The sequence below is a fragment of the Chinchilla lanigera genome, unplaced genomic scaffold (assembly GCF_000276665.1).
Source record: "Chinchilla lanigera isolate Chin_1 unplaced genomic scaffold, ChiLan1.0 scaffold00087, whole genome shotgun sequence".
NCBI lineage: Eukaryota > Metazoa > Chordata > Mammalia > Rodentia > Chinchillidae > Chinchilla > Chinchilla lanigera.
In genome coordinates this window covers 7,171,643-7,198,055 of record NW_004955488.1, presented here as the reverse complement: position 1 = coordinate 7,198,055, position 26,413 = coordinate 7,171,643, and the positions used below count along the sequence as shown (strand labels likewise).

The 26,413-nt window shown below is 40.4% G+C and overlaps 1 protein-coding gene across 19 annotated transcripts in view; it reads right to left on the bottom strand.

Moving 5' to 3' along the window:
• Nucleotides 1–1,472: 1,472 nt before the first annotated feature.
• Nucleotides 1,473–26,413, bottom strand: part of Rims1 (regulating synaptic membrane exocytosis 1) — a 197,456-nt gene continuing 172,515 nt past the window's right edge. For all 19 annotated transcript variants that reach the window (XM_013504437.1, XM_013504429.1, XM_013504441.1 and 16 more), the window contains 5 exons: nucleotides 11,211–11,349; nucleotides 9,016–9,128; nucleotides 6,628–6,729; nucleotides 5,711–5,850; nucleotides 1,473–4,166 (listed from right to left, as the gene is read on the bottom strand). In XM_013504437.1, the coding sequence (XP_013359891.1) occupies nucleotides 3,948–4,166; nucleotides 5,711–5,850; nucleotides 6,628–6,729; nucleotides 9,016–9,128; nucleotides 11,211–11,349 (713 nt within the window). In that variant the 3' untranslated portion in view covers nucleotides 1,473–3,947. The remainder of the gene's footprint in view (nucleotides 4,167–5,710; nucleotides 5,851–6,627; nucleotides 6,730–9,015; nucleotides 9,129–11,210; nucleotides 11,350–26,413) is intronic.

Here is a 26,413-nt window from a genome sequence, read left to right as displayed (position 1 = left end):
AAGGAAACGTCATTTCCTTCATTCTTGCTGTTCCCAAGAGCTGCACACACTGTGAACCTGGGAAATGCGCGTGATGGACACAGTCAGAGGAGGAGGAGGACACAGAGGAGAAAGGAAGAAACCCCCTGCCTCCTCCCCACACGCAGGGTAATGGCAGAGGCCCTGGACCACCACGGAGATCACGCTGGCCAGGAGCTGTTGGGAGGGGGCAGAACAAGTTGCGTCCCGGTCCTTTCTTTTGTGTCAGACTCTTCTCCTCCAGGATCTGGCTCACACCTCGGCTGGTGGGGAAGAGTGTCAGGCAGGGCAGGCTCTGACTCTGGTCTTTTTGCTTAGTGTCTCTACTAAGCTGCAGATCCTCGCATGTCCTGCAGGGGTCGTACCATGAAGTATCTTCTAGGACTTCTCTAAGAATTAAACATGCTCCCATAGTTCTTTCTATACAAGCTAAATATATGCTACCTGAATTACCTCTTGATATTATGGTGTCTTTTTATAGACAGAGATTAGGACAAGGTCATTTGTTTTTTCAGTTTTATAGTCCAAGTACCTGCTTTCATTTTTAGTACTTAAGCCTTTAATAATGTTGGCTAAGTATATTCAAAGAATGCATCTCATGCATAGTAAGTTGTAGAGTCCACAAGAAATTATAAAGACAGCAGTCTGCTGTCCATATCTGAAGACTATGAAGTCCTAACACGGTGCCGCTTTCTCTGAGTGGAGATTACTGTTTCGCTGTTTGTGTTGAGACAGAGAATTCTAAAGCCGCTTCCAGTTCCCTTCCCTGTGAAAGGCAGACTTGCCCTCAGCCCTTGCCTGGCTATGTGCTGTCTTAATGAGCACACATGAACTATCTTTAGTCTGACAGCTTGTTTTGACTTGATCAGTTGCCGTTACCTCTTGGGGAACCAGTCTACCAGACAATCTCCTGTCTGGGAGACCAAACAACAGGATTAATGTGTAGGAAACAAGTCAATCAATTGCTCTAAAAACTATAAACAACTGATGGTACCATGTCCCGAATTGCTCTATTGTCTCAAACTTGATTTATTTTGCTTTGTGAAGTTAAAGGGTGATCTACAAAAACATTAAAAGTGCTTAGAAAGTTAATACTCATTCTAAACAGTTATTTTATGATAACACAATAAAAATTAGTGCTTACCGAGTGTCTCATATGATTATGCAATGTTCAGACACATTTTTAGAGAGGAAAAGAAAAAAAGCATGAAATTAAATTAAGAAAGGGCATTTGTTTAACACAAGACCTTTAGAGACTTCTCTGTCTACATCTGAAGATATGTCTGTTCCATAAAGTGATGGAGCATAAATGAACCAGTGGTTTTTGTGGCGTTGGTCCAGCCTCAGGTAAGGCTCTACCAGTGACTTAAGGGGTAGAAGGGAAAGACAGAAAGAAGAACCAGGTACTAGAGCGAGAGGCGCGGATCGATATTTTGATGTCACATAACTTGAGATGGTTTGGAAATTGGACAACAGAGTTGCCTCCTTTATTAACACATTCCAACAGCATCAGAAAAACAACCTTCCATTTAATTCTTACTGAGATTTATTATTTGTAATAATGCCACTTTTCAGAAGTATAGTCATGTGCTCACTTAGACAGGCTGACAAAGTGAAAACTCCGACGTGATGCAGAAGTGCCTTCCGGGCCATAGATTAAGACATAGAGAGTGCAGTGACAAGTCAAATCCAATGCCTACAGCAGACAGCACATCCCCACCTCCCCTTCCCACCACCAGGCTCCCGCTTTACAACCGAAGAACCCACAATGGAAATCTGGCAAAACATAGAACACGGATGGCTACCGAATGACATGAAAAGTAAATTTTATTAAACATGTTTACATACATGAGTTGGAAGTTCATTTAAAAGCACAGGGGAGTGTTAAGACAAGTGGTCCAAATAGAAAGGTGCTACCCAATTATAACCAGTTGATTGTTGGCCACTAAGACAGAACGGAATCTAGTAGAAGTGCACCAATGCTTCAGTTTTTCCTGCCCAGCATGGTGAGCAGTGCCAATCTGTGCCCTGTGGGACGATGGGCAGATAATTCTGGCATGTGTAAATAATAATAAAGAATTCACTTGGTGCAGGCAGTATGTCTATGGATTAAAACCTAGTGTATACACAGTGTCTACATGTGTTACAGACCCACAGCAGGAATCTACACCAAAATATTTAGTAGAAGGAATTTGGTCCATGACTACATCACGTTTTCCAGAGGGTAAAAAATAAAGTCCATCTATAGACATTTCACCCCAGACCCACTGAGAGTCTGGCTAAAACCTGCAAAATGTCTATAACAAAAACGGATGGCTTAGATTTCTTGGTTATTTCAGTAGAGTAATTAACAAGCAAACTGTACAAGTACATGCAACAGTACAAGCTGGCCTATGTGGAGCTAACATACATTAGTAAATCATGTGTTTCTTTTTCTTTCTTTCTTTCTCTCTCTCGTTTTTTTTTTTTTTTTTTTTTTTTTTTTTTTTACAAAATGTGCATGCAGCTTTGAACAGTTCCAAGCCATGCTGCTCTATCTGTGTGATCACAAAAGTTGAGTGACTCAAAAAGCAGGGAAAACACATAGATGCACCTGCCGAGTGTGCAGTTTGTAGCACATACACAGAAGGTCACAAGAAAAATTCAAGGCCAAGAAAAACTCAAATGAAAAAAACTGCAAATTGAAATTTGACTTTTTTTCTCCCAAAAAAGTAAGATAGTTTGCATTAAAAAATCAAGCTTTGTGCTTGCGTTGACCTCAAAGAAATGTAAACTAAAATTCAATAAAAACATTAGTTTAGTGCAGAATATTTCAACTGGAATTTCCAGTGGAATATTGAACAGCTCACACCGTGCTCTTTCCAGGGCAGATGGGGGTATCTACACTGAGGCATGGCGGAGGTGCCTGGGCATAGCTCAAAGTGTCTTAGGCTCAAATCAATCCCTAGTCACCATTTTGGGAGGTCAAAAGTATGGTTTGTACACATGAGCATATTTTCTTTAGATATCAGGAAGAAAAAGGCATTTCAGGGATCAAGGAGAATTCCCCAAGTATGAAGATGTGTTTAGTTTTTTTAGTTCTCAGCATTAGTTGCAGATTGACTTAAAAGCCTTCCATGCAAAACAATGGGAGACATAAATTTGCTGGAATGCAAACAAACATGACCTTCACTGAAAAAGTGATTCTATGGTTATCTATTTTAGAAGATAGCTTTTCGTCTTTTGGGTCTCCACATATAAGACTTTGAAGAGTTCTACAATGAAAGCCAGTGAAACTCTCCATCGGTCTCACTCATCCAGCTGTGGAACATTTTGGGGAGATCCTCAGAGACTGCTTCAGCCCTTTTCTGGGTGCTTTAGAAAAAAGGAAGTGTCTCTGTTAGCATCCTAAAGCCTATTAGGATATGGCCAAAATACAGGTGGAAGAAACAAACATGGTGAGAACAAAGCAAAACAGAAACTCAACTGAAAAATCAAACATACAAATGAAACACACAAAACAACAACAATAAAAAATACCTTGCAGACACCAGGGAAATAACACTGTTTGTGGTCTGTGCAGAAATGCATAAAATATTTTTCACAGCGTGAGAGTTTCCAGTTGGTTCAATTGGGGGGTGTGCATTTGTGTGTGTGTGGGTGTGTGTGTGCGTGCACGCACACATGTGAACTTGAAATCTCCTCTTTTTCTGTTCGAAGCATCAGTGACTCTCACCAGCTTGTTGATTCATATTGTAATTTGATAGATTGCCTTGTTCTGTCATATGAAGCCATGTGTGAAACAACAACCAGGACATATTACTGAAAAACTACTACAGGCAAAACACAAGTTGATTGTCTGTCCCCAACAATGCTTTTGATGGAGTATCTGGTTCAGATTATTATCCTGAAAGGTGGAGTGTTGTTGGAATGACTCAGGTGTGAGTTCACTATGATCGAATGCAGGGAGGCCCAGTTGAACTTTCCAGAGATGATTGGGAAGCCCGGCGGGTTAGGGGAGTGACCGTGGGGTCCACCAAGGACGAAGGTGGGAACAATTTGTACCATCCAATCACCATGCTAGACAGATCCAGTTCTTCCAACAAGATTTGAGCCACACCCATAAAGCATTTGTGGTCCATTCTGCCATAGTCTCCCCAGACAATCACCTGCAGGGATAGAAATGCAACAGAACTTGGTCCTCTCTCTCTTTCACGTTTCAGAGTCTCACAGTGTCTACCTGTAAAAGTGAGCTGGTCGGTGAAACAGAGAAAGTGAGTACAGCTAACCCCATGGAGGAAACATAGGTAGGAAGCATTAATTACTTATGCTGAGGGGCTCTGAGACACTTCACAGCAATTTTAAGTATGATGGGCGACAATAATGTTTCCCTCGTAATTCAGCACTTTTCTTGTGTAACTACCATCTGGTAAGCCATATAAATACCTGTCTGCCACAGATACTGAGGCATTAGTTTTTTTTATACTAGTTACTTCTTTTTGATTGATTAGGGAGGGGTGTGAAATGTAATTATGGGCTGGTTCCTTTGTAGGACATGCATGAGAATACTGACTGGATCAGATGATCAAATAAGTCAGTGAGCTCACTGATAGCACTGTCTGAGTCAACTCCTATGGGGGTTAGACAAGCCTTCCAAGCCCGGGGACTTTCAGTTCTACTTTTTAATGCTTCAGGCATCAACAAAGGCTCTTTACTGACTGTGTTCACCTTCTTCACATAGGCAGGGGTTGTGCATCCCACCTTCCAAACTTACTGGGGAACTTTGCCAAGTTACTTAAGTGTGTGACCCTCAGACATAACCTTTAAAATGGAAATAGTAATACTTATTGCACCTGTGTTATGGTTTGTGTCTAGGTGTCCTCCCAAAGCCACGTGGAATCATGGGGCAGGCTTTTAGAGTTTATGATTGATTAATAGTCTAACGCTGGAATTGTGGATGTGAGAGCTACTCCTGCCCTGGGGCTGGGAAGTTTGCATACAATGTAAGGGAGGGAAAGAGGCTGCTTGCCACTGCTGCTCCTCCCTTTTGCTCTTGTTGCTTTCGTTATCTTCCTCCATGAAGGGCTGCCCTGTGCCACGTGCCACTCTGCCTTGGAGCCAGCCGAGTATGGACTGAAACCTCCCCGAACTGCAAGCTAAATAAACCTTTTCTTCCTTAATTCTGGGCATCAGGTATTTTGTCTCAGCAATGAGAGAAAAGTAACCAAGATAACCTGGTAGTTGTGAACTCTAAAAAGGGTAATGTATAAGCACAGAGCAAGCACTCAGCATTCCACCAATTGCTGGTCCCTGCATATCTCTCTCGATTCCTCTCCTTCTGTCATGCTTAGAGCTCATGTCTGCCATGGAGTAGTCAATTAAGTAGTACGTGCCCCACTTCCACAATCTTTCATTCCCCTATCTACTGAAGAGAGGGTAAAGGTGAGAAACAGAGCAAACATAGAAAGAGAGGATGGGGAGAAGAAAAAAGAGAATGAAGAAAGAAAATTAAAATGGTTTCCATGAGATCCATCATATTGTAAATTCGACGTCATTGTTAATTAAAGACTGGTGGTTACTTCTTCTACACAAGGATAAAACACTACGTTCTTCTTAACTGAATTTTATTTTCTACGTGTTTTACCGTCCTTTCAGTGTTTATATGGATAACGCAGACATTACAAAGTAAAAATCTAAACAAATTGTTACTGACCTGAAGAACTTTACCCTGTGGGCTTTCATCAAAAACAAGGGACTGTTGATACAAAGGATCGAGGGTTTTCCGTGCAATTCTTGTCTTCTTCTTGGCTATACAGGCTCCATTTTCCAAAAGATAAACTTTGACATATGGAGCTAAACAAAAGCATATTAACTTATGAGAGGTTGCCCTGGAATTCACTCAATTTTCCTTAAAATGTCTTCTTAGAGAAATAGAGATATTACTGAGAATTTTCCATTGACTATTTAAATCATTTTAAATTTCCATTGCTCTATAAATTCTCTTCCTTAAAATCACCATTATTTCCACTATTGCTATTTAAATTAATGCTTACAAGTTACCTTCAGCTGTGACTTGCATTACAGTAGGTACTGCAATGCAGGTTTAGATCTTAAAACTCAACTGTTTTCTTGTTAGAATTAAATTCTTTTGGCCAGGCGTGGTGGCGCATGGCTGTAATCCCAGCACTTGGGAAGCTGAGGCAGGAGGATCCTCGTGAGTTCAAGGCCAACCTGGGCTACAAAGTGAGCTCAAGGCCAGCCTGAACTGCACAGCAAGACCCTGTCTCAAAAAGACAAAATAAGTAAGTAAATAGAATTAAGTTCTTTTGTTCTTTTGTAAATGTACAGGAAGAATAAGTGGCACAAGCTAAGAAACCAGTGTAGTCAGAATCACAGAGAAGCTGCCTTTTCAGTTAAATGTTATAAAATCAAGCATATAAAGTTCCAGGGTCAGAGGCTGGGGATGTAGCTCAGCAGCACAGCGCCTGCCTGGCAAGCGCAAGGTCATGAGATCCAGTCCCAGTACCAGAAAAAACAAAACAAAACAAAACAAGTTCCAAGGTGACAAATGTTTCAGGTTTTCGCCTATTTGGTATCCTCCTGGCCAAGCCCAGTGGCACTTTTCCTTACCAGGGGTCGATTTGGAGCCAGGTTTCTGGGTCAAGCTTCTTGCCCTAATGATTTCCACTTCTAATTGGCCCTTTTTGTCCTCCATTCCGATTTGTATATCACCTGCAGGAGGGTGGACAGCAAAAGGTCTCAGTGTCTTCATAGTTATAGCAAGTAAATAAAAGAGTACCAGTAACAAATTACAAATTACTTTCATGATCTTGGTAATTAGGATACCCTCACCCTCACCTCCCCAACCAGTTTCCAAACCAAGTTTTGAAATGTTTTTCTTATTTTTTTCTTGTCATGATGTATCTTAAGAAATTCATAGATTAGTTAAAAATTATTAAATATAACACGTAGGTATGTCATGATGGGTCTACTCGCCTAAGAGTCTTGCTATTAGATCATCTACTGTATTTACTTATTAGTGAAAAACTGTCCTTATTTGCATTTCCATTAACTAACTGCTCACAGAAAAATGGAACAAAAACCCCAGCAGTGGAAGAATGGCTGGAAACCCCGTGTTCACCACGCTGCCTCCAAAGGAACTTGGCTGTCGGTAGATGCTCAGCTTGGGCACTGGAGGTTTGCCGTGAATTATCTACCAGACACGCTGTGAGAACCAAATTCCCCATACGATTCTTTCAAGCTTTCCACTCCTTTTTAAAAACTTAATACCTGAGTGTGGTGCATGCATAGACCTGTTTCTTGTTTTCTCAAAATCATGTGAGCCTCTTAGGGTTGAAAAATAACCTGCTTCATTCATTGTTATTAATTTTAGAAAGGTGTGTTTTTTCTTTTTTTATTTTGTACTTTAATCTTAAAATGCTTTCTTCTTGCTTCTTTTTCTCCTGTCTTCCATTGTACAGGGGGACTTTTGATATTTATTTTGACTTCCCCTTTGCTAGTATAGATTTTAAGCATTTTATTTATAGTGAGACTTGTAATGGTTAATATGTTGTGTCAACTTGACAAGTTTAGAAGTTTAACTCAACAGGGGGCCAGGGTCCTCACTTTGTAAACATCCTGAGCTTGTGCAAGAGGAGGGCGTGGAAATGGTGTGAAACAGGGGCTGGGGATTTAGCTCAGTGGCACAGTGCCTGCCTGGCAAGCCCAAGGTCGTGAGTTCTATTCCTGGTACCGGAAAAAAACAAAAGAAAAACAAACAAACAAACGAGAAGAAACCAAAAAAAAAAAAAGAAATGGTGTGGACGGATAGCTAGCATACAATATAAGGGAGGAAAAGAGGCTTGCTTCTCCCATTTTTGCTCTTGCTGCTTTTGCTGTCTTCTGCTGCCATGAAGTGTTGCCCCTGTGCCATGCCACCCTGCCTTGAAGCCAGCTGATTATAGACTGAAACCTCCACAAACTATAAGCTGAATAAACCTTTCCTTCCTTAATTTTGGGCATTGGGTATTTTGCCATAGAAATGAGAGAAAAGTAACTAACACAAAAGGGTAGTCAATATTTAACACAAGGATTCTCATTTTCATACATTTTTTTTTACCAAAATGTAAAACTAATTACTATATGCATTTACCCCTAAATAAAATAAGATCTTTATTTAACTAGGAATGCTTGAACTTCTCCACTTTTCTGTAAATTTTCAGCTAACATTTTTGTTTCAGCTTGTTTTCTATTGCTATTTTACCAATTTAAAAACATATACTCAAAAGCCTGTTTTATTTCTTTTGGCTAAATCATAATACTTATTACTAGTTCTTTTTAGAAATGTATGAAGTTTTATTCATTTATTGTTTTGTTCATTGTTTCATTCATTTATTAGTTGTTTCATTTATCTTTCATTCATTTGATTATTAATAATTCACTTACTCATCACTGCTTTTTGCAATCCACTCTTTTAAGTTTGCTCTTCTTGTTGATCTACCTACTTCAGTGTTATGGGTTATATCTAGATGTCCCTCATGCACACACAGACAGGACTTTTGCAAGGTGATGAATTACGAGGTCTTACACTTGCACCACTGTTTGGAGGCGGGGTCTGGTCAGGACAGGTGGGCCACTAGTGCGTGGAATGAAAGGGTTTAACCCCCTCCCCAGCAATTCTACTTCCTGGCCGCCATGAGGTGAGCAATTTTTTCTTGCCATGCCCCTCTGCCTTGGACTCAGCTGGTTATGGACTGAAACGTCTACAGACTGTCAGCCAAAATAAATCTCTTCTTTAAGTTGCTGAAGTTGGGTACTGGAAATTCAAAGATTTACAACTAATTTGATGCATTTTGCATGTCTCAAAGAAGAAATACATTCTAGAAGTTAGTAGGATGGCCATTTGCAACCAACAATACTAGCAAAAATATTGCTTGTCATTTGTATTTCTCCTGGGCTATATTAAATGTCCTTATCAACCAATAAGCATTAGTTTTACTGTAGAAAAATTATTTTTACCCATTGCAGGGGTGGCGAGGGTTTGGCGGCCAACGAGCTGAGCTGGTCCTAGTCCATCAAGAAAATCACTGAATTGACTGTCAGCTCCTAGTCGTACTCCAGGAAATATTAAGCTGTTAGCCAAAGAACGAAAAAGAATCATTAGGTTTGCTGAAGTTGTTTTTCTTCCTTTTGGTGGTGCATACTAGGCGATATAATGGTACTTCTTTTTGTTACTTTCCATTTGATGAGTTCTGATTATCAAACATAAACACTGCACAGACAATTTGTTTACTTACTGTTTGCTTTGTCACGAGCTATATAAGGCTCAAGACCAATTAAGAATTGTGTGAAATATCAATTTAAAACCTGACCTGCTGCTCTCTTCAGGAGGGCTCAGTTACAGAATTTAATGCTAACTGTTCTAGATGCATATAAAGTGAAATCCCTATGTGACTGCATCTCTGACATAAAGTATGAGACTAAGTTTACATTGAACGAATATCAGTTACACGAATGCTAAATTTTAAAAGTGGCTAATAATTTCTTAAATAAATATAGCATAATGTAAGTTGTTATTTACAAGTAAAACATGTTTATTCATCTTTGAGTGAATGTAAGGCTTGTATTTAGTCCAAAAGAAAATCAACTGGTTAAGCACATCTATTTTTTTATTACAACTGACAGAAAGCCCAAGTAGATAAGCAGCACAATAGTAGTGAATATGCTCTTTCTGCTTACTGATGTCATTGTTTCTGGATAACAAGGACCCTGTCTGCTACACCGCGTGCATTTGGTGAGTACTTTCAGAATGATAACATTCTTCTGGACTTTATTGTTTTGGTTGTGCTTTTATTATTTTCCCACAACTAAGGGAACTGGACAGCATACACATTACTGTCCCTTTAAGAGACTGAGAAAATAATTCTACGAGACAGTAAGCGGCTTATTCCTGGTAGACACAGCTTTGATGTATTTTTCGTGTTACAAAATAATGTCTCTATCCTTTCATTTGTGTATTGCATTATCATTTTATCGTATGTAGCATCTTGTCAGCGTTTATTGCACTAACTTTCCTATGAGTCGATGTCTGTTTATGCCTTGTCCTGGGCATGCATTCCAGGCATTTCATCAAATACCCAGGGATTAAGTAGTTTCAGCAATAGGAAAGAGCATCATAAACATTAGCTTGACATAATTTTATTTTATTTTTAAAACAATATATAAATACCAGCAAGTGAAAAGAAATGTTAAATATTAGATTGGGCTATGAGTGACTCCAGTGTTAGTAGATGAATAATTATGTTTCATCCTTCCATGGTCAATCTCTGTGTGGCCCACTGTAGCATAATTATTTGCCTGTAGAGACACACTGCCTCAATAAAAATTCAGTTTGACCAGGAAAATTCTTAAGCACAGGAAAATGCAGGTTTTGTGCAGGGTTATATAAGCGGTTAAAAAGCATATTAACAAATCAAAAGGTCTAAATTTTTTTCGTAATTAAGTCAGAGCTAAAACCCTTTAATTGAAAAAAAAGTTAGAAAGGTCATGGGTTTTTCCCCCCCTAAGCGAAACATGAGTTTGAGATGTTTTAAAGACAGGAAAGTGAGCAGAGCATGGTGGCACACGCCCGTAATCCCAGCACGTGGGAGGCTGAGGCAGGAGGATGGTTGCAAATTCGAGACCAGCCTGGACTACAAAGTGAGCTCAAGGCCAGCCTGAACTGCATAGCGAGACTCTGTCTCAAAAAGAAAAAAAAAAAAAAAAAAAAAGACAGGAAAATGATCAAAATATGTTATCTGCCACAATGAAACCTAATATTTTATAAAATTTTATGTGCTTATATTATACACATACACATAAAACAAAACATCAGAAAAATGTAGGGTTTCTCTGCATGTTTAAGAATGTTTCCAGCAATTGCAGAATCTGAAATAGTTCGCAAAAACAAAGATAATTCAAAATCAGCTCCATACTTCTAAATTTTAACTCAGATTTTAGTGAAAAGGCCAGACTCTGAGTTTCCCACAGAAGCGAATCCATTAAATGTGGCATTTCTGTACTACACAGTCCATGAAGGACCATTCTGAGCTTTGGTACATGATGGAAACCAGTGTGTTGAGATTAGCACTGCATGGTTTGATTTGTAAAATCCCTTAGCAGGGGTTCCTCTGTGGCCCCATCCACCCTCCTGCAGTGCGGGGGCCGCCACTCACTTGCCCTCTGAGCTGTAGCTGTTGACGCTGCCGTCCGTGGACTCCCTGCTGGGCTGCCTCACCATCTTCCTCATCTCGGCCGCCATGCCCGTCTCCGTGCTCCTCTGGATGGTGCTCTTCAACTTCTTGTGGCCTGACTCTGACAGAAGAGAGCAGATCACCCCAGAGTGTTAGCGAGCCCGTTTCCTCCTGAACAGCAGTTAGTTCTGCAAACGCAACAGTCAATTTTTGCTATCATTGAAGAGCTAATCGGAAAAGCGTCGTCTAGGAGACCGAGCTGCTTTGTGAAATCTCTTTACCAGAGTGTGTCCTGCTCCAGGGGCTGCAGAAGAAAGGACCTGACAGTTACAGGGACACCCTGGATTTCAAAGAACCGAAACAAATGTGTTTTATTGCTGCCGCTGACAACCTCTTGGAGGTTTGGGTCTCGCACTGAACTGTTACATGGAAAAGTAATAGTCTACAATCTAATAGATTCCTCCTAATCTGGAATTCCCAAAATGTGTGGGAATATACCCAAAGAAATGAATCACATCCTTTGGAAAGAAGAGTTGCTTCCAATTACAAAAACCAACCAACCAACCAACAAACAAACCCCACAATTTGGGTATCATCATGTATTAGCAATCCTCATAAAGAGAAAAGAAATAGTATTTTATTTGGATAATTTTCACACCATTTTAACATGCAACATCTTATCCAACGTGGCATACAGGTAGCCTAAATAAGTAGAAAAGGTACATCTACTTCCAAGGGGACACAAATATCTGATGGCCTTTTCATGAATGACTCCTAACTGGCCATTCTGGGCTGTAGGTCTCCATGTGCACCATTCATTATACTGACTGGACATTTTTATCACCATTCTCACCAGTCTCTAAGTTCAGAACAATTTCTGTGAGCTCCTGTGAAATGTGTCAGGCAGCATCTTAGAGCATGCAAATGAAACTCTAACACTCTTATTTCTTATTAAACATATGAGTAGTACCAACAGATGAAACAGACTTCTCCCCCTCTACACATTTTGTAAGCATTTCTGATTTTCTACACTTAATATCCATTGATAATATATGAAGAATGCTCTATACAATAACTACAGACACACACACACACACACACACACACACACACACACACACACACATACTCCTTTCATTCCATTCAAATCCTCTGAAAAGCAGGCACTCACATCTATGGTTAGATGCGCCATATGAAGGCCAGAACTTCCTCCTCTCAGTTTTGGTCACTGCCATCCTTTTGTAAGTTGTTTAATCAGAGATCTGATAAACTCAATGCTGATACTGCTCATACATTCTTTTAATAGATGGTTGAAGTTCTATTGTTCTTTTTCCTTTATTGCTATTAAAAAAGCCTGTGTATACATTAGAATATTATAGAAAGAGTGAATACTTAAAATTCTCTGTAATACTACCCCCCGCAAAGGAGGTGATGGTGAATGATGTAGGAACCATTCTGCTTGCTTGCTCTGCCTCTGTGACCCACACTTCTGTTTTCTTGCTTTCCACCCAGCCCCTGGTGGAGGAACCTCCTCCTCTTCAGATTTGCAGATACAGTGCAGTAGGGCTTTCACGGTTTAGCTCTTGGTCATTTTTTTTTTTTTTTTTTTTTTTGGTTTTTCTCTGGTACCGGAACCGAACTCACAACCTTGCGCATGCCAGGCAGGCGCTTTTGCCCCTGAGCTAAATTCCCAGCCCGGCCCTTGGTCATTTTTATCTCTTTTTACATTTTCTTCCTAAATGATCACAGCTAGGCCTTTAAGGCCTCCCAAATAGGTACCCGCAAGCCTATGCTTTCTCTTAAATGCCAGTCATTAATCCACTGTAGGGAGAGCTAGCAGGCATTGCTAGTATACCCCAAACAGAACTCCAATCCTTACGCCCATTCCCACTTACTGACTCGTTCCTTCTCCCTCAGCGAAGGGCACTCACTCCACTCCCTCTGTTGCTTAGGCTCAAATCCCTGGAATCATCCTTGACTCATCTTTTCAAGACACCCCACAGCCAACTCATCAGCTGGTCCTCTGGCCTCACATCCAAAATATACCATGAATCCAGGCACGCTTCCTCCTCTCCCCTGCTCCAGTCCCACTACCAACAAGATGATGCCAGTATCTACCCAAACTGGTTATTTTCCTCCTCAGAATATTCTCTACAAAAGGGCATGGAGATTCTCAGAAGATACACTCTGAATATATCATTGCCTTGCTCACGTTCTTAGGAATCATCACATTTAAGAAAATCTCAGTGTCATAAAAGTTTATAAAATGCCCTAGAATCTGACCCCTGGTTACCTCCCAATTTCCCCTTCCACCCGCCATTCCACGTGGTCATCTCTTTTCATCCATACCGCGCTCTGCGTGTCCATGAACACTCCCTATGTCCTTACTGTCTGTCCCTGCTGATCTTGCCTGGCCCCTCATTTTATTCAGAGCTCGGTTCCAATGTCCTCTTTCAGGCAGGCTTTGTGTGACCCTCATCACTCTTTCTCCCCTTACTGTTTTAGTTTTCTTTATACCCCTACTTCCTTTGCCATTAAACCTTCATCTGCTTGTTTGTGGTCAGCTTTCCAGGTATAGTGTCATTTCTCTACGAGTGGGCACGCGGCACATAGTGGTCTTAGCCCTAGTATCTAGAAGGTTGGTTATAAATTTGGTAACGGGGTCACACCGTATGCTTGAATGTGCACTTTTCCCTGTCCAGTCAACATAATGGTCTGCAAACATTTCTACACTTACTTTTTCTAATGACTGCACTGCTCTATTATACAGCTACATGGTTCCAAAATTAAGCCACCTCTTTATTGATGGCTTAGTTGGTTTAATTGGATGTTACTGGTTGCTCCAGGAGAATCTTTAGAGAATAAATTCCTAGTAGTTAAAATGCTAGTGCAGGGGTAGGAATCCACTTAACCTTAAGAAAGAGTTGTACATCGGGGCTGGGGATTTAGCTCAGCGGCACAGCACCTGCCTGGCAAGCGCAAGGTTGTGAGCTCCATTCCCGGTACCGGAGAAAAAAAAAAAAAAAAAAAAAAAAAAAAGAGTTGTACATCATCCCTCAGAAACAATGAAGCCATTTACACTCCCAAACACATTCTTAGAGCTGTCCCAATTTCCCCACCTAAGACCGGATTTCTCTTTCTCTGTTTTGGTGTCTGCCTTTCCCACCTAGAGTGTCACGGTAGGACATGCATACTTGTGGAAGGCAGGGACTTCATTTATGACCATCCTAAATGCTCTTTAGCTTAGTTTGAGTATTTATTAATTTATACACTATGTTTCCTTCTTAAAAGTGGGTCATGGAAGAGGTCACTGTGATACAGCAACATTTCATCCATGCTCATATCTTGGTTAGATCCTGGCTGAGGGGTAGGGGCAAACCCCAAGGGTATACAAGTTAAGAATTTCTACACTGAAAATTTAGAATCTGAAATGCTCCAACACCTCAGACTTTTTCAGTGCTGACATGCTATCACGAGGGAGAAATGCCACACCTGACCCCGTGTAAGGGGGACAATCAAAATGCACGTGCACTAAAAATAATGCATAAAATTACCTTCAGGCTCTGTGAGTAGAGTCCACAGTGAAACATAAATGAGCTTTGTGTTTAGATTTGGACTCCACCCCTAAGATATCTCATTAGTATATACAGCTATTCCAGCATTTGAAAAACCTACAAAATCTGAAATACTTCTGATCCCAACCATCTCAGATGAGGGATACTTAACCTGTACTAAACAAGTCCTGATCCAAGCAGAATTAAGACAATTGTTTACAAAGGCAGTATGAGGCAGGCAGTGGTATCGACTCACACTGAAAATGAGGCATTAGGGGAACCTTTCAATATAAATCGCAAAGTAACGCTGGAAACAGGAGGAAAGACAGTTAAGCTAATCGGCGGTAGGAGCTTCAGGTTACAGTGTTCCTTCAGTTTTCATTCACTCATTCATCCATCCCGACTCACCCATCAGCAGGCATTCACAAAGCACCTCCCATGTGTCTTGCGCAGTTCTGGGCGCTGACATGTTAACAAATGACAAATTTCCTGCTACTATGGAGCTTACATTCTACTGCGTGTATGAGAATGGCAATGGATAAACAGGCAATGATAGGTACATAACGTGCGGGTAGTAAGTGCTATGAAGAAATATCAGGCAGAATGACGGGATTAGACAGTGGCAGGGATCCAGCCATAATGGTTTCATTGCAAAGGTGTTAGGATGTCATTCATCAGGAGACGGAGGAGGCGAGGATACCGCCCTGAGGGAGGAAAGTGGCTGCGCACCGTCAGGGCTGTCCTGGGGTCCAGGTGGTGAAGGCAGATGATGTCGCATATGCACAGGTCCCCGTGCTTCCTCTCCAGTCTTTCTAATGCTGATGTTGACCCTGGCCCTGAGACCTTCACCGGAGGCCTCAGGGTGTGGACAGCAGGCTGTGCTGATGACCCTAGGGCCTGGACTGTCAGTACCTGATTTCTCTGGCAGTTCCTAACACAGGTTGCAAAAGGTTGTCTTTACTATGCATTGTTCAGTGAAGGAGAATGAAAACTACAGGAATGAATCAAGTTTATTCATTTGTTTGTATTTTTTTAAAATGGAGATATCAAGATTTCTCAAAGAGGGGTACATCTACATGGTATCCAAAATTTTAAGTGAGGTTTCAAACCTTCATGATTGCCGAAGTACAAGCATTACACACTCTGGATTAAAAAAACAAACAAATGTACACATCAAAAAACCATCTGAAAGCTTAGTTTTTAAACCTTGTTGTATATTTACCTAATTTTGTGAATTTTACCACCACCTTTATAATTTTGCAGTTTTTGTTTTAGTTTTCATGGGTGATGACAGATGGACTGATGCTAAGTTGTCTTATTCATATTAACTAAATATTCAATGAAAAACTGCATTGGATTAACCAATATCAATGCTCAAGACAGGCAAAACAGTTCCAGCTTTAAATTTGTTTTTCTGAAGTTACAAGGCCCTCATATTAATTTTGAGTTTATCATAGTTTAATGTTATTTTTATAAACATAAATGTTTTTGTTTTTGTCTTTTTGAGACAGGGTTTTGCTATGAAGTTCAGACTGGCCTTGAGCTCACTCTGTACCCCAGGATGGTCTAGAACTCGCAACGGTCCTCCTGCCTCAGCCTCCCCAGTGCTGGGATTACAGGCGTGTGCCACCATGCCGGGCTCTATAAACGTTTTATATATGTGGAATTTTATATATGCTATAAATTTGGAGAAATGTAATTAATGCAACAAATTTATTTAGTACTTTCCTGGATTCAGTCTCTTTTAGATGCTGCTCATACAGCAATGTACCAGTGACAAAAATCCCTGCCCCAGTGGAGCTTACACCCTAGAGAGGACAGGATTCGTTCAGCATCTATGAGTTACCAGCAAAAGCAGGAGTTAATATCTGATGTTCCATTATATCACAGTTTAGGGAACTCCAGTCTAGTATTATTTATTTTGCAAATAAAAAAAATTTTAACCTACACAGTTACGTTTGTGTACGTATTCATATAAGAACTTAAAAGTTCATATGCAAAATTTGTTAAACCACATATAAACTAAGCACAAATGTATATAATTATAATTATCTGCATCTGTCTCTTCATATTTTAATTGTAACATAAATATACATTATATATATATATAACATTTTACATGTCAGTATAATGTATTAAAATGTACTGAATGTCAAAAATATATTATGTTGTTAAGAATGCCATTAGTAATAATTATTTGTATCCAATGAAGAGCAATTAACCTTATAAAGACATGAAGCCTACTAAGAAATTACAATGTTAAATCTCTGATTTGCAAGTATTGTCCCAGCTATTTTATAAATACAAAAAGTTTCAAAATTAGTGCATTTTCATATTTTATAGTCACAAATACATAAAAAAGTAGTACATTCCATAATGACAAGGGGCAATCTTTTATCCTGGCTGTAGAAAAGCAAAATTTTAAAGAATGATCCAAAAAGTATTTTCTTAATTCTCTCTTTTTTAGTATTTCTGGAGTCATATGTTATATTTAAAAAACACTTCAGTGACTTAATTAATTTTGTGAATACTCATTAAAAACCAAGGATCTCAAATAGAATAGGATCATTCTAGTAATATATAGGGCAGGGCATACAAAACATGTAAATATATATTAAGATCATGAAGCAAAGTTCAGGGTTAGAGATAGACAGAAAGAAAATATCAACTTGTGGATGCAGTTAAATTATATGCTGCTTATAGTTAAGGCCCTGATATGTGTCATATAACTGTCTCTCTGGATACGATCTGGTGGATCCCGGTAAAAGGAACCTAAAAGTAATCTAGCATATTTGTTATAGGTTTTATCTGTACAATTACCTGGGATCTGGCATCCTCTAGACAAGAACAAATTTTGGGAGAAATTGCAGCATGTATTAAGTATGTACACAAGCCTTAAGAGCTGACAGGTAAATTTACAAACTATTTTTAAGAGATAGAAATTGTAACCCACTGACTCTTAGACCCCTTTATTGGTGGAGTCTGACATTTTGTCATAAGTGCGTCTAGCTTTGGTTATAATTATCTGTAAAGTTTTGATGACTTGTGAAAACCTTAAATGACACCCACAGCTGGTTTCTCACTCCTAAATGAAAAAGTAAAATTAATAAAACAGGCCATCCTCCAAAATCAGATGACATTAGACATTCTAACAGCAGCACAGAGGATACCAGTACAATTGTAAAAACTGAATGCTGTGTGTACATTCCTGATCTTGTTAATATCCTAACAGCTGTTGAGGATATCAGATGACAAATCAATGGCATGTCAGACTTAGAAATCCCCTAGACCTTACCCTTCTCCTCTTTATGGGAAGCCGTTACCAGCTCCTCTTGGTGGAAATCTTTGTTGACTGTGTTCATAATTATCCTGTTGATCTTATTATTTGGCCCATGCATACTTAATTGATTCTTTGGCTTTGTCTCTTCCAGATTTAAAGCTATAGGCCTACCCAAGATGAAAATGCCTGGTGTCTGTCAAGGGCCTTTAGATAGACCCTCTGGAGAGTATCTCTGCCAATCAACAACTACGACCCTTTACAGCCTGAAGAAGCCAGAGTGGTCATTGCCCATTATTCCCTCCTGGCAGGTCAGGTTACTTCTTCAGAGGGGGAATGTTGTAGGCAACTGAGTTTGATAAAAATATTATAGGCAGTCAGACAGGGCTGGGCCTTCAAAGGAGCCAGTGCAGAAGACAAGATATCTTGCAACTGTGGGAGAGATGGGCACTTCTGCTGTAGGCCAGACCTCAAGACAAAAGATGAAACAAATGTACCCATATCCCTCCCTAGGGATGGACATCAGGGACTGATATTCTAAATAGGTAGCAATCGCCTTGAAAAAGCCGGGAAGAGTCACTGACCCAACCCCCTCCTGGAAAAGCCCCAGTTCAGTATTGATATCTGCTTGCTATGTGACTTGCTTTCCCATTTGATCCCAATTGAATCAATTTTACCTGAGCAATTATGCTTGTAATCTTACTGGCTGACCACAGTTTTGTCCCACCTCATGTCCACCTTGTGATTTCCCATCTTCCCCACCTTGGACCCACCTTACCTCATGCATGTGCTCTATAAAAATCCCTAGAAAAGGCAGGTTCCTGGGCAATGCACTAGGGTCCCTTTCTGTCTCTCTCTCAGACAGAAGCTTTCTTTCCCAGAATAAATATATTCTGCTCTTAAAAAATTTATATAATGCTAAATGTAATAATCTAGGGGAGGAATTCATAAAAAATAAAAAAATGTAAGCAGCAAGGGATACCCGTGTATTTGAGATGCAGAAGGAAATCAAGATTGTTAAGAGAAGCTGAAAAGGACTGTTTAAGGGGGTGGGTGGGGAATGGGTCAGTTCAACCGTGCAGAAGGAAGGAAAAGAGAACAAAAGACAATGTGTTGATGACCAGTTAGTTTTAGTGATAAAAAGACACAGAAGTGGTGACGGTCTTGCACCCTGCATGTCCCAGGGCAGACACCACGAAGCAGAGGAGGTAGCAGGATTGTCTGTCACAAGACTGAATGAGAGGTCAGTCAACAGACGGAAAGCTTATGGCTATTTGAAAAAGTTCGCTCTTGCTAAAAGGTAGTATTTGGGAAGTCATATTGTAATTGGAAAGGTGTTCTGTTTTTCAGGCTGTGTGATAGTAGAGTTATTTGTGTGTAGACGGATAGGGAAAAACATTATCAAATCTATTCTTACTGGTTGGGGGAGATGGTTAAAAAAGGTAATACCAGATAGGACAGACCCTAATTAGGGCAGCATCTAATGGCAAAATAAGTAGCTATCCCATGAACAAACTGGAAGAATTAGTAAAAGAATAACATCTGATTAAATAATCTAGGTCCAAAAGCAAATAAAACAATGTCCTTTTAACTGATGGGGCAAACAGCAATTGTAATCTTCTGGTTAGCCTGAAATAATACTATGGAAACAGTGCACCTGAGACTACTTCCTGCCCAGTAGATGACCTACAGCGGTCAGGTAAGAAATGCAGACCTTTTCCTGCTTTGTTTTCCTGCAGCTCCTGAAGATGGCTTCGGTGTATAAACGAATGCCTTTCTCTGGTGTTCAAACAAATCTGCAGCCATGCTGTCAAACTGTAAAATCTGACAATATTAGATTTTCTGAGAGATAACATTGATAGGTAAGGGGTTTTCAAAGGAAATTCTCACTGTGTTGAAACAGTGGAGGAGCAGAGGGGTTGAGTGGCTCTACTGCAGGCCAGGGGAGAATGACCTTTGAGCTAACCATACTTTCCAATGACCAGAGTTTCAGGGCAACAGGAGACCAGGAAATGCGGGCCAGAAAACTAAGCAAAAGAAAGATCTCATAAGGCCTTTGGTCTTACAGTGCGTTACAACATATCACAGAGCTGCTATCGTGTTATTTATGCTGTTCTTTGTCATCTCAAGTTCTTGGCCTTCCTAATACCAGTACCATCCATCCATGAGTATCTGAACTTTGCATTATATACAACACAGTAATGTTGTCACAGATCTCTGACCATCATTAAGGGTCTCCATGGTACCTGCGGGCAGCTTGGTCTCTTTAGGCCTTGCTTTCCTCATCTACGAAAAGGGAAGAAAACAGGTCATACTATTATTTGGAGCATGATATGAGATGGTCTATGTAAAGTGCTCAGGATAAAAAAAAATCCAGTATTTTTCTTTTTTGGAGTCAAATGGTCCAACGTTGTGGTTCAGCTGGAAACTTTTATTATACAGTCTGTACAGAGTACCACAATTTTCTTTAGTATGTAAACAAATAAAAACGTGTCTGTGCATGTGTGTGTGTGCACGTGCATGCGTGCACACCAGGGCCTCTGGCTACATTTCATCTTAAACCAGATAAGTACGCTTGTAAAAATTTTATAGGTCTGAGGATTATTTTTAGAAAACTGCATGAGCATTCTTTGACATTTATGGTTTTTCTCATTTTCACTCACTTCTCCAGATTTTTCTTACCAGCCATAAAATCCATTATTCCCCTTCAGTCTACCATTTACCACAGAGATGAAACAGGAAAGACACACAGCAGTCGTCTAAAAACTAAAAGCAGTATTACCCAGAATATTTTTGTGAGCCAGGCAAAGTAAACTCCTTTAATGATATTTTCCTTTGAAATACTTCAAATGCTTTACAGTGATGGGCTTATCCTCTTTTATCCACTCCAATAAACTGGAAAAGGGAAAATATTCTCTTTTTATATCATGAACTTTATAACTTCTTTACAGATGCTGCTTGAGAAAAGGTGATCATCCGTGGTGAACACTAATGTTTATTTTGTTCAGCTCTCCTGCGGCTCCCAGCTATTCTCATAAGCAATCTAGTACTGTTCATGTGGAGCTAGAGGGCCTCGCCACTTACATCTGCTCAGATCGCTCGATCTCACTTACTTTTTCAGCAGAATGTTTGTTATTACGACACTGACGTCTTTCCTTCTGTCAAGTGCGTGAAAATGTAAGCAACAGCAAGTTCGAGATGGCCTTTTATGTTTTAACAACCTGCACGCTAAACTTAATAAAGCTGTCTCAAAATATTTAATTAAAGGTGTTTCTCGTCACAGCAACACCCATACCACATCTTGCTTTGGCCAAAGCCAAGAAAGGAAGGAGAAAAATCCAAATGCTGACACTTTCACTCTGTACATTGTTTAATTTTAAACTTCATTTCCAAAGTATATGGGCTAATTATGTCTTTCCAAAACACACAGGCTGAAGCCTTCACTGCCTATGGCTGTATCTAGTCAAAGCAAGGCCACCAGGGTGACCCTAATCTAATTGGTGTCCTTACAAAAGAAGATTAGGATACACAGATAGAGGGGAACAGGGGAGGCAGCAGAGGTCACTGTGTGCAGGGCAAGGACACTGCTCCTCAGAAACCAACCCTGAAGACTTCTTGATCTCAGACTTCAGCCTCCAGAACGGTGGGAGAACAGATTTAGTTGCTTAAGCTCCTCCCAGCCTGTGGAATTTTGCTCTGGCGTCCCTAGGTCCAGGGATGTGGCTCATCCTCAAATGCTGAGAAAGACTTATTTACCTGGCTGCCCTGACTGAAAGCAGTTTAAGCTTTTTTACTTGGATGGACCTGAATGATTTATTAACAACTCTGAATGTTCAGAGAATTAGACCTCGGATTTATTTGCTTAATCACAAATATATGTTCAAATCTGCTTTCCATCCTTTGGTCTTTCATTTATTAAGGTTATCCAAAGACTGTCTCTCTATGATCTATTACCTTCTATTATTTAAGGAATCTTTTCTCCTACCCAACCTCAACGGAGAGCCTGATGAGCCAAGTGGTCACTGGATAGGAAGTGGTTTGCGGCACTCTGGATGAAGCAGGTTGGCTTCAGGTACCAGAGTCATCATGTACTAGTTTTGTGTGTGTACGTAGTACGGAAGGCTATGCCTTCCGTCCTCATCTATCAAGGAAGAGACAATACTAACACTAAGCTTATAGGGTTACTGTATTGAAGGATGTAAAGCCTGGGAAGTACTCAGCAGTGTGTCTAGCGTCTCTTTAAACTTACTATTACATAGCACCGTTTCAAGACTTCTGCATGCATTAGATCAGCAAGAAGAATAGCGCCAATTTTCCCTGCTCTACTCAAAGCACATCATTCTGTGCCTCACATTTCACTCAAAATGCTCTGTAGAATACAGGACAACCCAGGCACAGCATGTCACGGAGACTATTAATGTCCCTAATATCCATTCTCTCCTTTTCCTCCAAGTGGGAGAACTACTATTTCTTCAGTGAGGCACTGACCACATTTCCCTTCTCCCACCCCTTCTCAATAGCATGGGAATAGGGTAGTGGGAGTTGCAGCAGCTCTGCTGGGTCTTAGTAAGAAGCGCATACTGAAGCTGGCAGATCCCCTGCCTTAGACACTGCAGAGTCAGCACGAAGGAGCCCCAGAGTGGACTGTCCACCTGAGCGTTGTGTGGGGTCCTGATTATACCCCTAATGGGTGAGTGTGTCACTGTAGCAGGCTATCCTGTATCATAGGAGGCAGTACTCTAAATAATGTGATGTACATAGTCCCTAAATGTAGAAAGAGCACAAAATTTTCCAACTTTTTAATCAAGGTGGTGAAAGCTTGTTATTAAAATTTAATAAAAACATCTGATTTTTCTTTAAAAAAGTCAGAGACCACACTAGGGGTCCTGGCTCATTCCTGTAATCCCAGCACCCTGGCAGGATGAGACAGGACAGGCAAGAGTTTGTGCCCAGCCCGGCAATCTGGCAATTTAGCAAGACCCTGTCTAAAAATAATAATGATTTAAAAAAAGGGGCTGGAATCCAACCTGTGTGATGGCCTTGGATTTAAGGGTGGTTCTGAAAAAAACAAACAAAAATAGAGACAAGAAGCACAGGTGATCAGAATGGTGTCTTTACCCTGTTGACTTGAAAAATTAATCCAACTGACATTTTATGAATGGGATATTGGGGATTTCATTTGCAAACAATAACATTAATCCAATGGGGAAAAAATGATACACACATTTGTCGGCACACTTCCAGGGAGTAAGAGCGCAAATACTACAGAAATCTCATCCTGGCCATATCTTAGTTTCAAAACAATGCAAACTCTCTGTCCTATTCAACCCACACCTTTCATCACACTGTCAGAGGCTGCATACAACCCTGTGATATTTTGTGTGATTGTAGAAGAAGCAAACCTAACCGTTTTGTTAAATCACAATAGGAGGTCAGTGTGGGCTTATTGGTGTCAACTGCACATTGTTAGCACAAGCTAGTTCACCAACTTACTTTCCAATACCAAACCGATCTACCCATTCTGGAGGAGTGGAAATTAAAACTTAAAGGTTGTGCTGTTTACTGTGCAATCAGGGGGTGATTTATGGTTTAAGAGGAGGGAAAGGGGTCAAGATTACTTATTTGGCACAGAAACTGGTTAGTAAACTTAGGAGAATTTACTTAGAATCTAAGAGGGAATAGGACATGAGACAGACACACACACACAGAGCAAGACAGACAGACAGACAGAGACAGAGACAGACAGAGAGACCAAACAAACTCTAAACTTTAAGACAAAAGGGTCCCAAAAGCGCGGGTGTTTATCCACACCCTGTGCTTCTGACCAGTGGATTCTTTCAAAGCCAGATGTCTGGACTACTTCATTTCAAGCTGAAGTCAAACTGAAGTCAAACTCTGAAGTCAAACTCCCCTTCAAGGACAGGCACTATGGGAAGAAAACCAGCAAAAAGAGTCAGCCCAGTTCCTCTGAAGCCTGGGCTGGGTGTGTGCTAAGGTTAAGAGAAAGTTCACAGCCGGGAAGGTAACTTACACCCAAAGGGCCTGTGGGGCCTGTGTGCTTAAGGCAGCCAGAAAACTGCTGGCTGTGGCTTCCCCACAGCCTCTGGTTAGAATGAGTGTTAAAGAGCAACACACAGAGTTGCAGATGCAAAGACTAACCTCAGGTAATAAGGTGAAAATGCTTGGCAATGGAAACTGGGACTCCACAATGGAAACTGGGAATTAAAATACCAGGTATTACATTTTCATTCTGCCACCTTCAACCTTTGAAAACCACATCAATAAGAACCTGCAATAAACAATTCAATGAAAGCCTAAAAAAGTGAAGGGAAAAGGTGGTGTATGAAGATTCACTAATTTTCCAGACTGCAGGAGATGTATCTTAGGGAACTGACGGGACTTTCCAAGTACAGTATTTCATGATTATACAGGAGAAGAGGCAATGTCCCTAAGCTGGCATTAAGCATTCAAAGAGTGAAAATGTTAGCAGAATTGCAGATATGCATAATATGGATGATTCTAAATTGGCATCTTTAGTAAAATCAATTACGCCCTGCCCCCTTCTTTGCATATTTTATTAGTTTCAAAGAGACACATCCTATGGGTACTCATACAGGAAAGCCTGATTCTGCTTTAGCTATGGTTATCCAAGTGGGAACAAACAAGTGTAGGCAAGAAGATGAAGGCTGGTAACTCTTTCCTAGAAGGAAAATGCTATCATATTAGCTAAAACTAACCCTGACACTTTTTCACCAGAGCAGACGAACACTTAAAAATATTAAATTATTTTCTTTACTTAATATATTTGAATGAACTTAGGCAAAATCAAAGCAGCACTAAAAATGTTTTGAGCTGAAAACTCTAACATACAAATGATCGGGGGTAAAATTGATCCAATTTATAGAGTACCCCAGATCTGAAACTTGGCACTGGGACTTAAAATATGTGACCACATCCAAACTGTCTGTGTAAAGATCTCAAGATACAGAAACAATGAATCCTTAGTCTCTGGTCACACAGCTACTTACTAACACAGTGCAAATCAGAGGTGAGATCTTTCTACTCCAGAGTCTCTGTCCTTTACTGTAGGTGAAACTTCAATTCTCATTCTATTAAGAGGCTCATTACGAAGCAATGGGCCGTCTTCTTTATCCCCAGAATTGTTTGTTTCACAGGGAACATACACTGTCACAGTCTGTTCATTCACACTTGAACAGGCCAAGTCCAACCACCAGCGATTTTGGCATTGCTCTGCTTTACTGAATTGCTCTGTAACAGGTGGTTCAACCTGGCTACAGCCGTAGATAGTGTCCTGGCAGACAGGAGGAGCCCAAACCCTGCAAATTAAGCCAGTCCAGAGAAATCTCACTGAGTTCTGTTGTTCTCCTTAGAGGTGGGAAGATTGTGTTTACAGTCCTAATGTTGAAGCACAGTCATGAAAGACTCAAAATGCTTCTTGAAATTGCCCTTAAAAAGTACAAAAGAAAGAAAACCACCGTATGTGCCTGGTACCTTCAATTCTCGGGAAGGTGATTTCAGCACAACACCTTTCAAAAGAAAATAAGCGGTCAATTTCCAGATCAATCTTGCACAAAGCACCTTCTGTGGACTTGAAAGTATCATTCTACCATTCACCACCTTAAACAATCTAAAACAAACCTCTCTAAAAATAAAATATAGAACCTTTGGAGGCACAGATGAAAAGAACCATTCAGGAATACATTACATAATTCTAATGCGAAGTGATGCTTAATTTTGTAAGTTAAATACCATGGAAATATATAGCAGCCATTTCAATTGCAAAATGAGAAACTTCTCTTAAACCTTTGTGCTGTCCTCTCAAGGACAATATACTATGCTGACATGGAAAGGCATTATCGCCAGCAGCCTGTGCCACAAGAACTAGGAGGTCTGTTGTAGCAACTTCAAACAAGCTTCCAGAGCCATGGGGCTTGGATCTACGGCCTGGCTGTGGGATCTGCTGCTAAGACCGCTGCTCTCATTCCACACCCGTCATGCTCACTGCTGTGGGCTCAAATCAGTCAGGCACTCTCTCTCTCACAGCATAATAATTGTATTCATGAAGAGCACTGCTGTGTGCAAAGTATTTTCAACCTGCTGAGGATGAAATGAAAGATGCAAGATGTGAAATGATTTTTACTACAATCACAGACATAGGAAGTTGGAAGAAAACAACTCAAATGCAGAGGTTTGAGTTCCAACTGCCAAATGTGCACTTTACTAGGTCCTTTCCAGGTCAGTGACTGTCACTTTACTATGTCCCTGCATTACTGATTGCTAAGGGGCTACTCATCTCCACACAGATTGTTTTGGGCCTCTTGACTGCCTCTTAC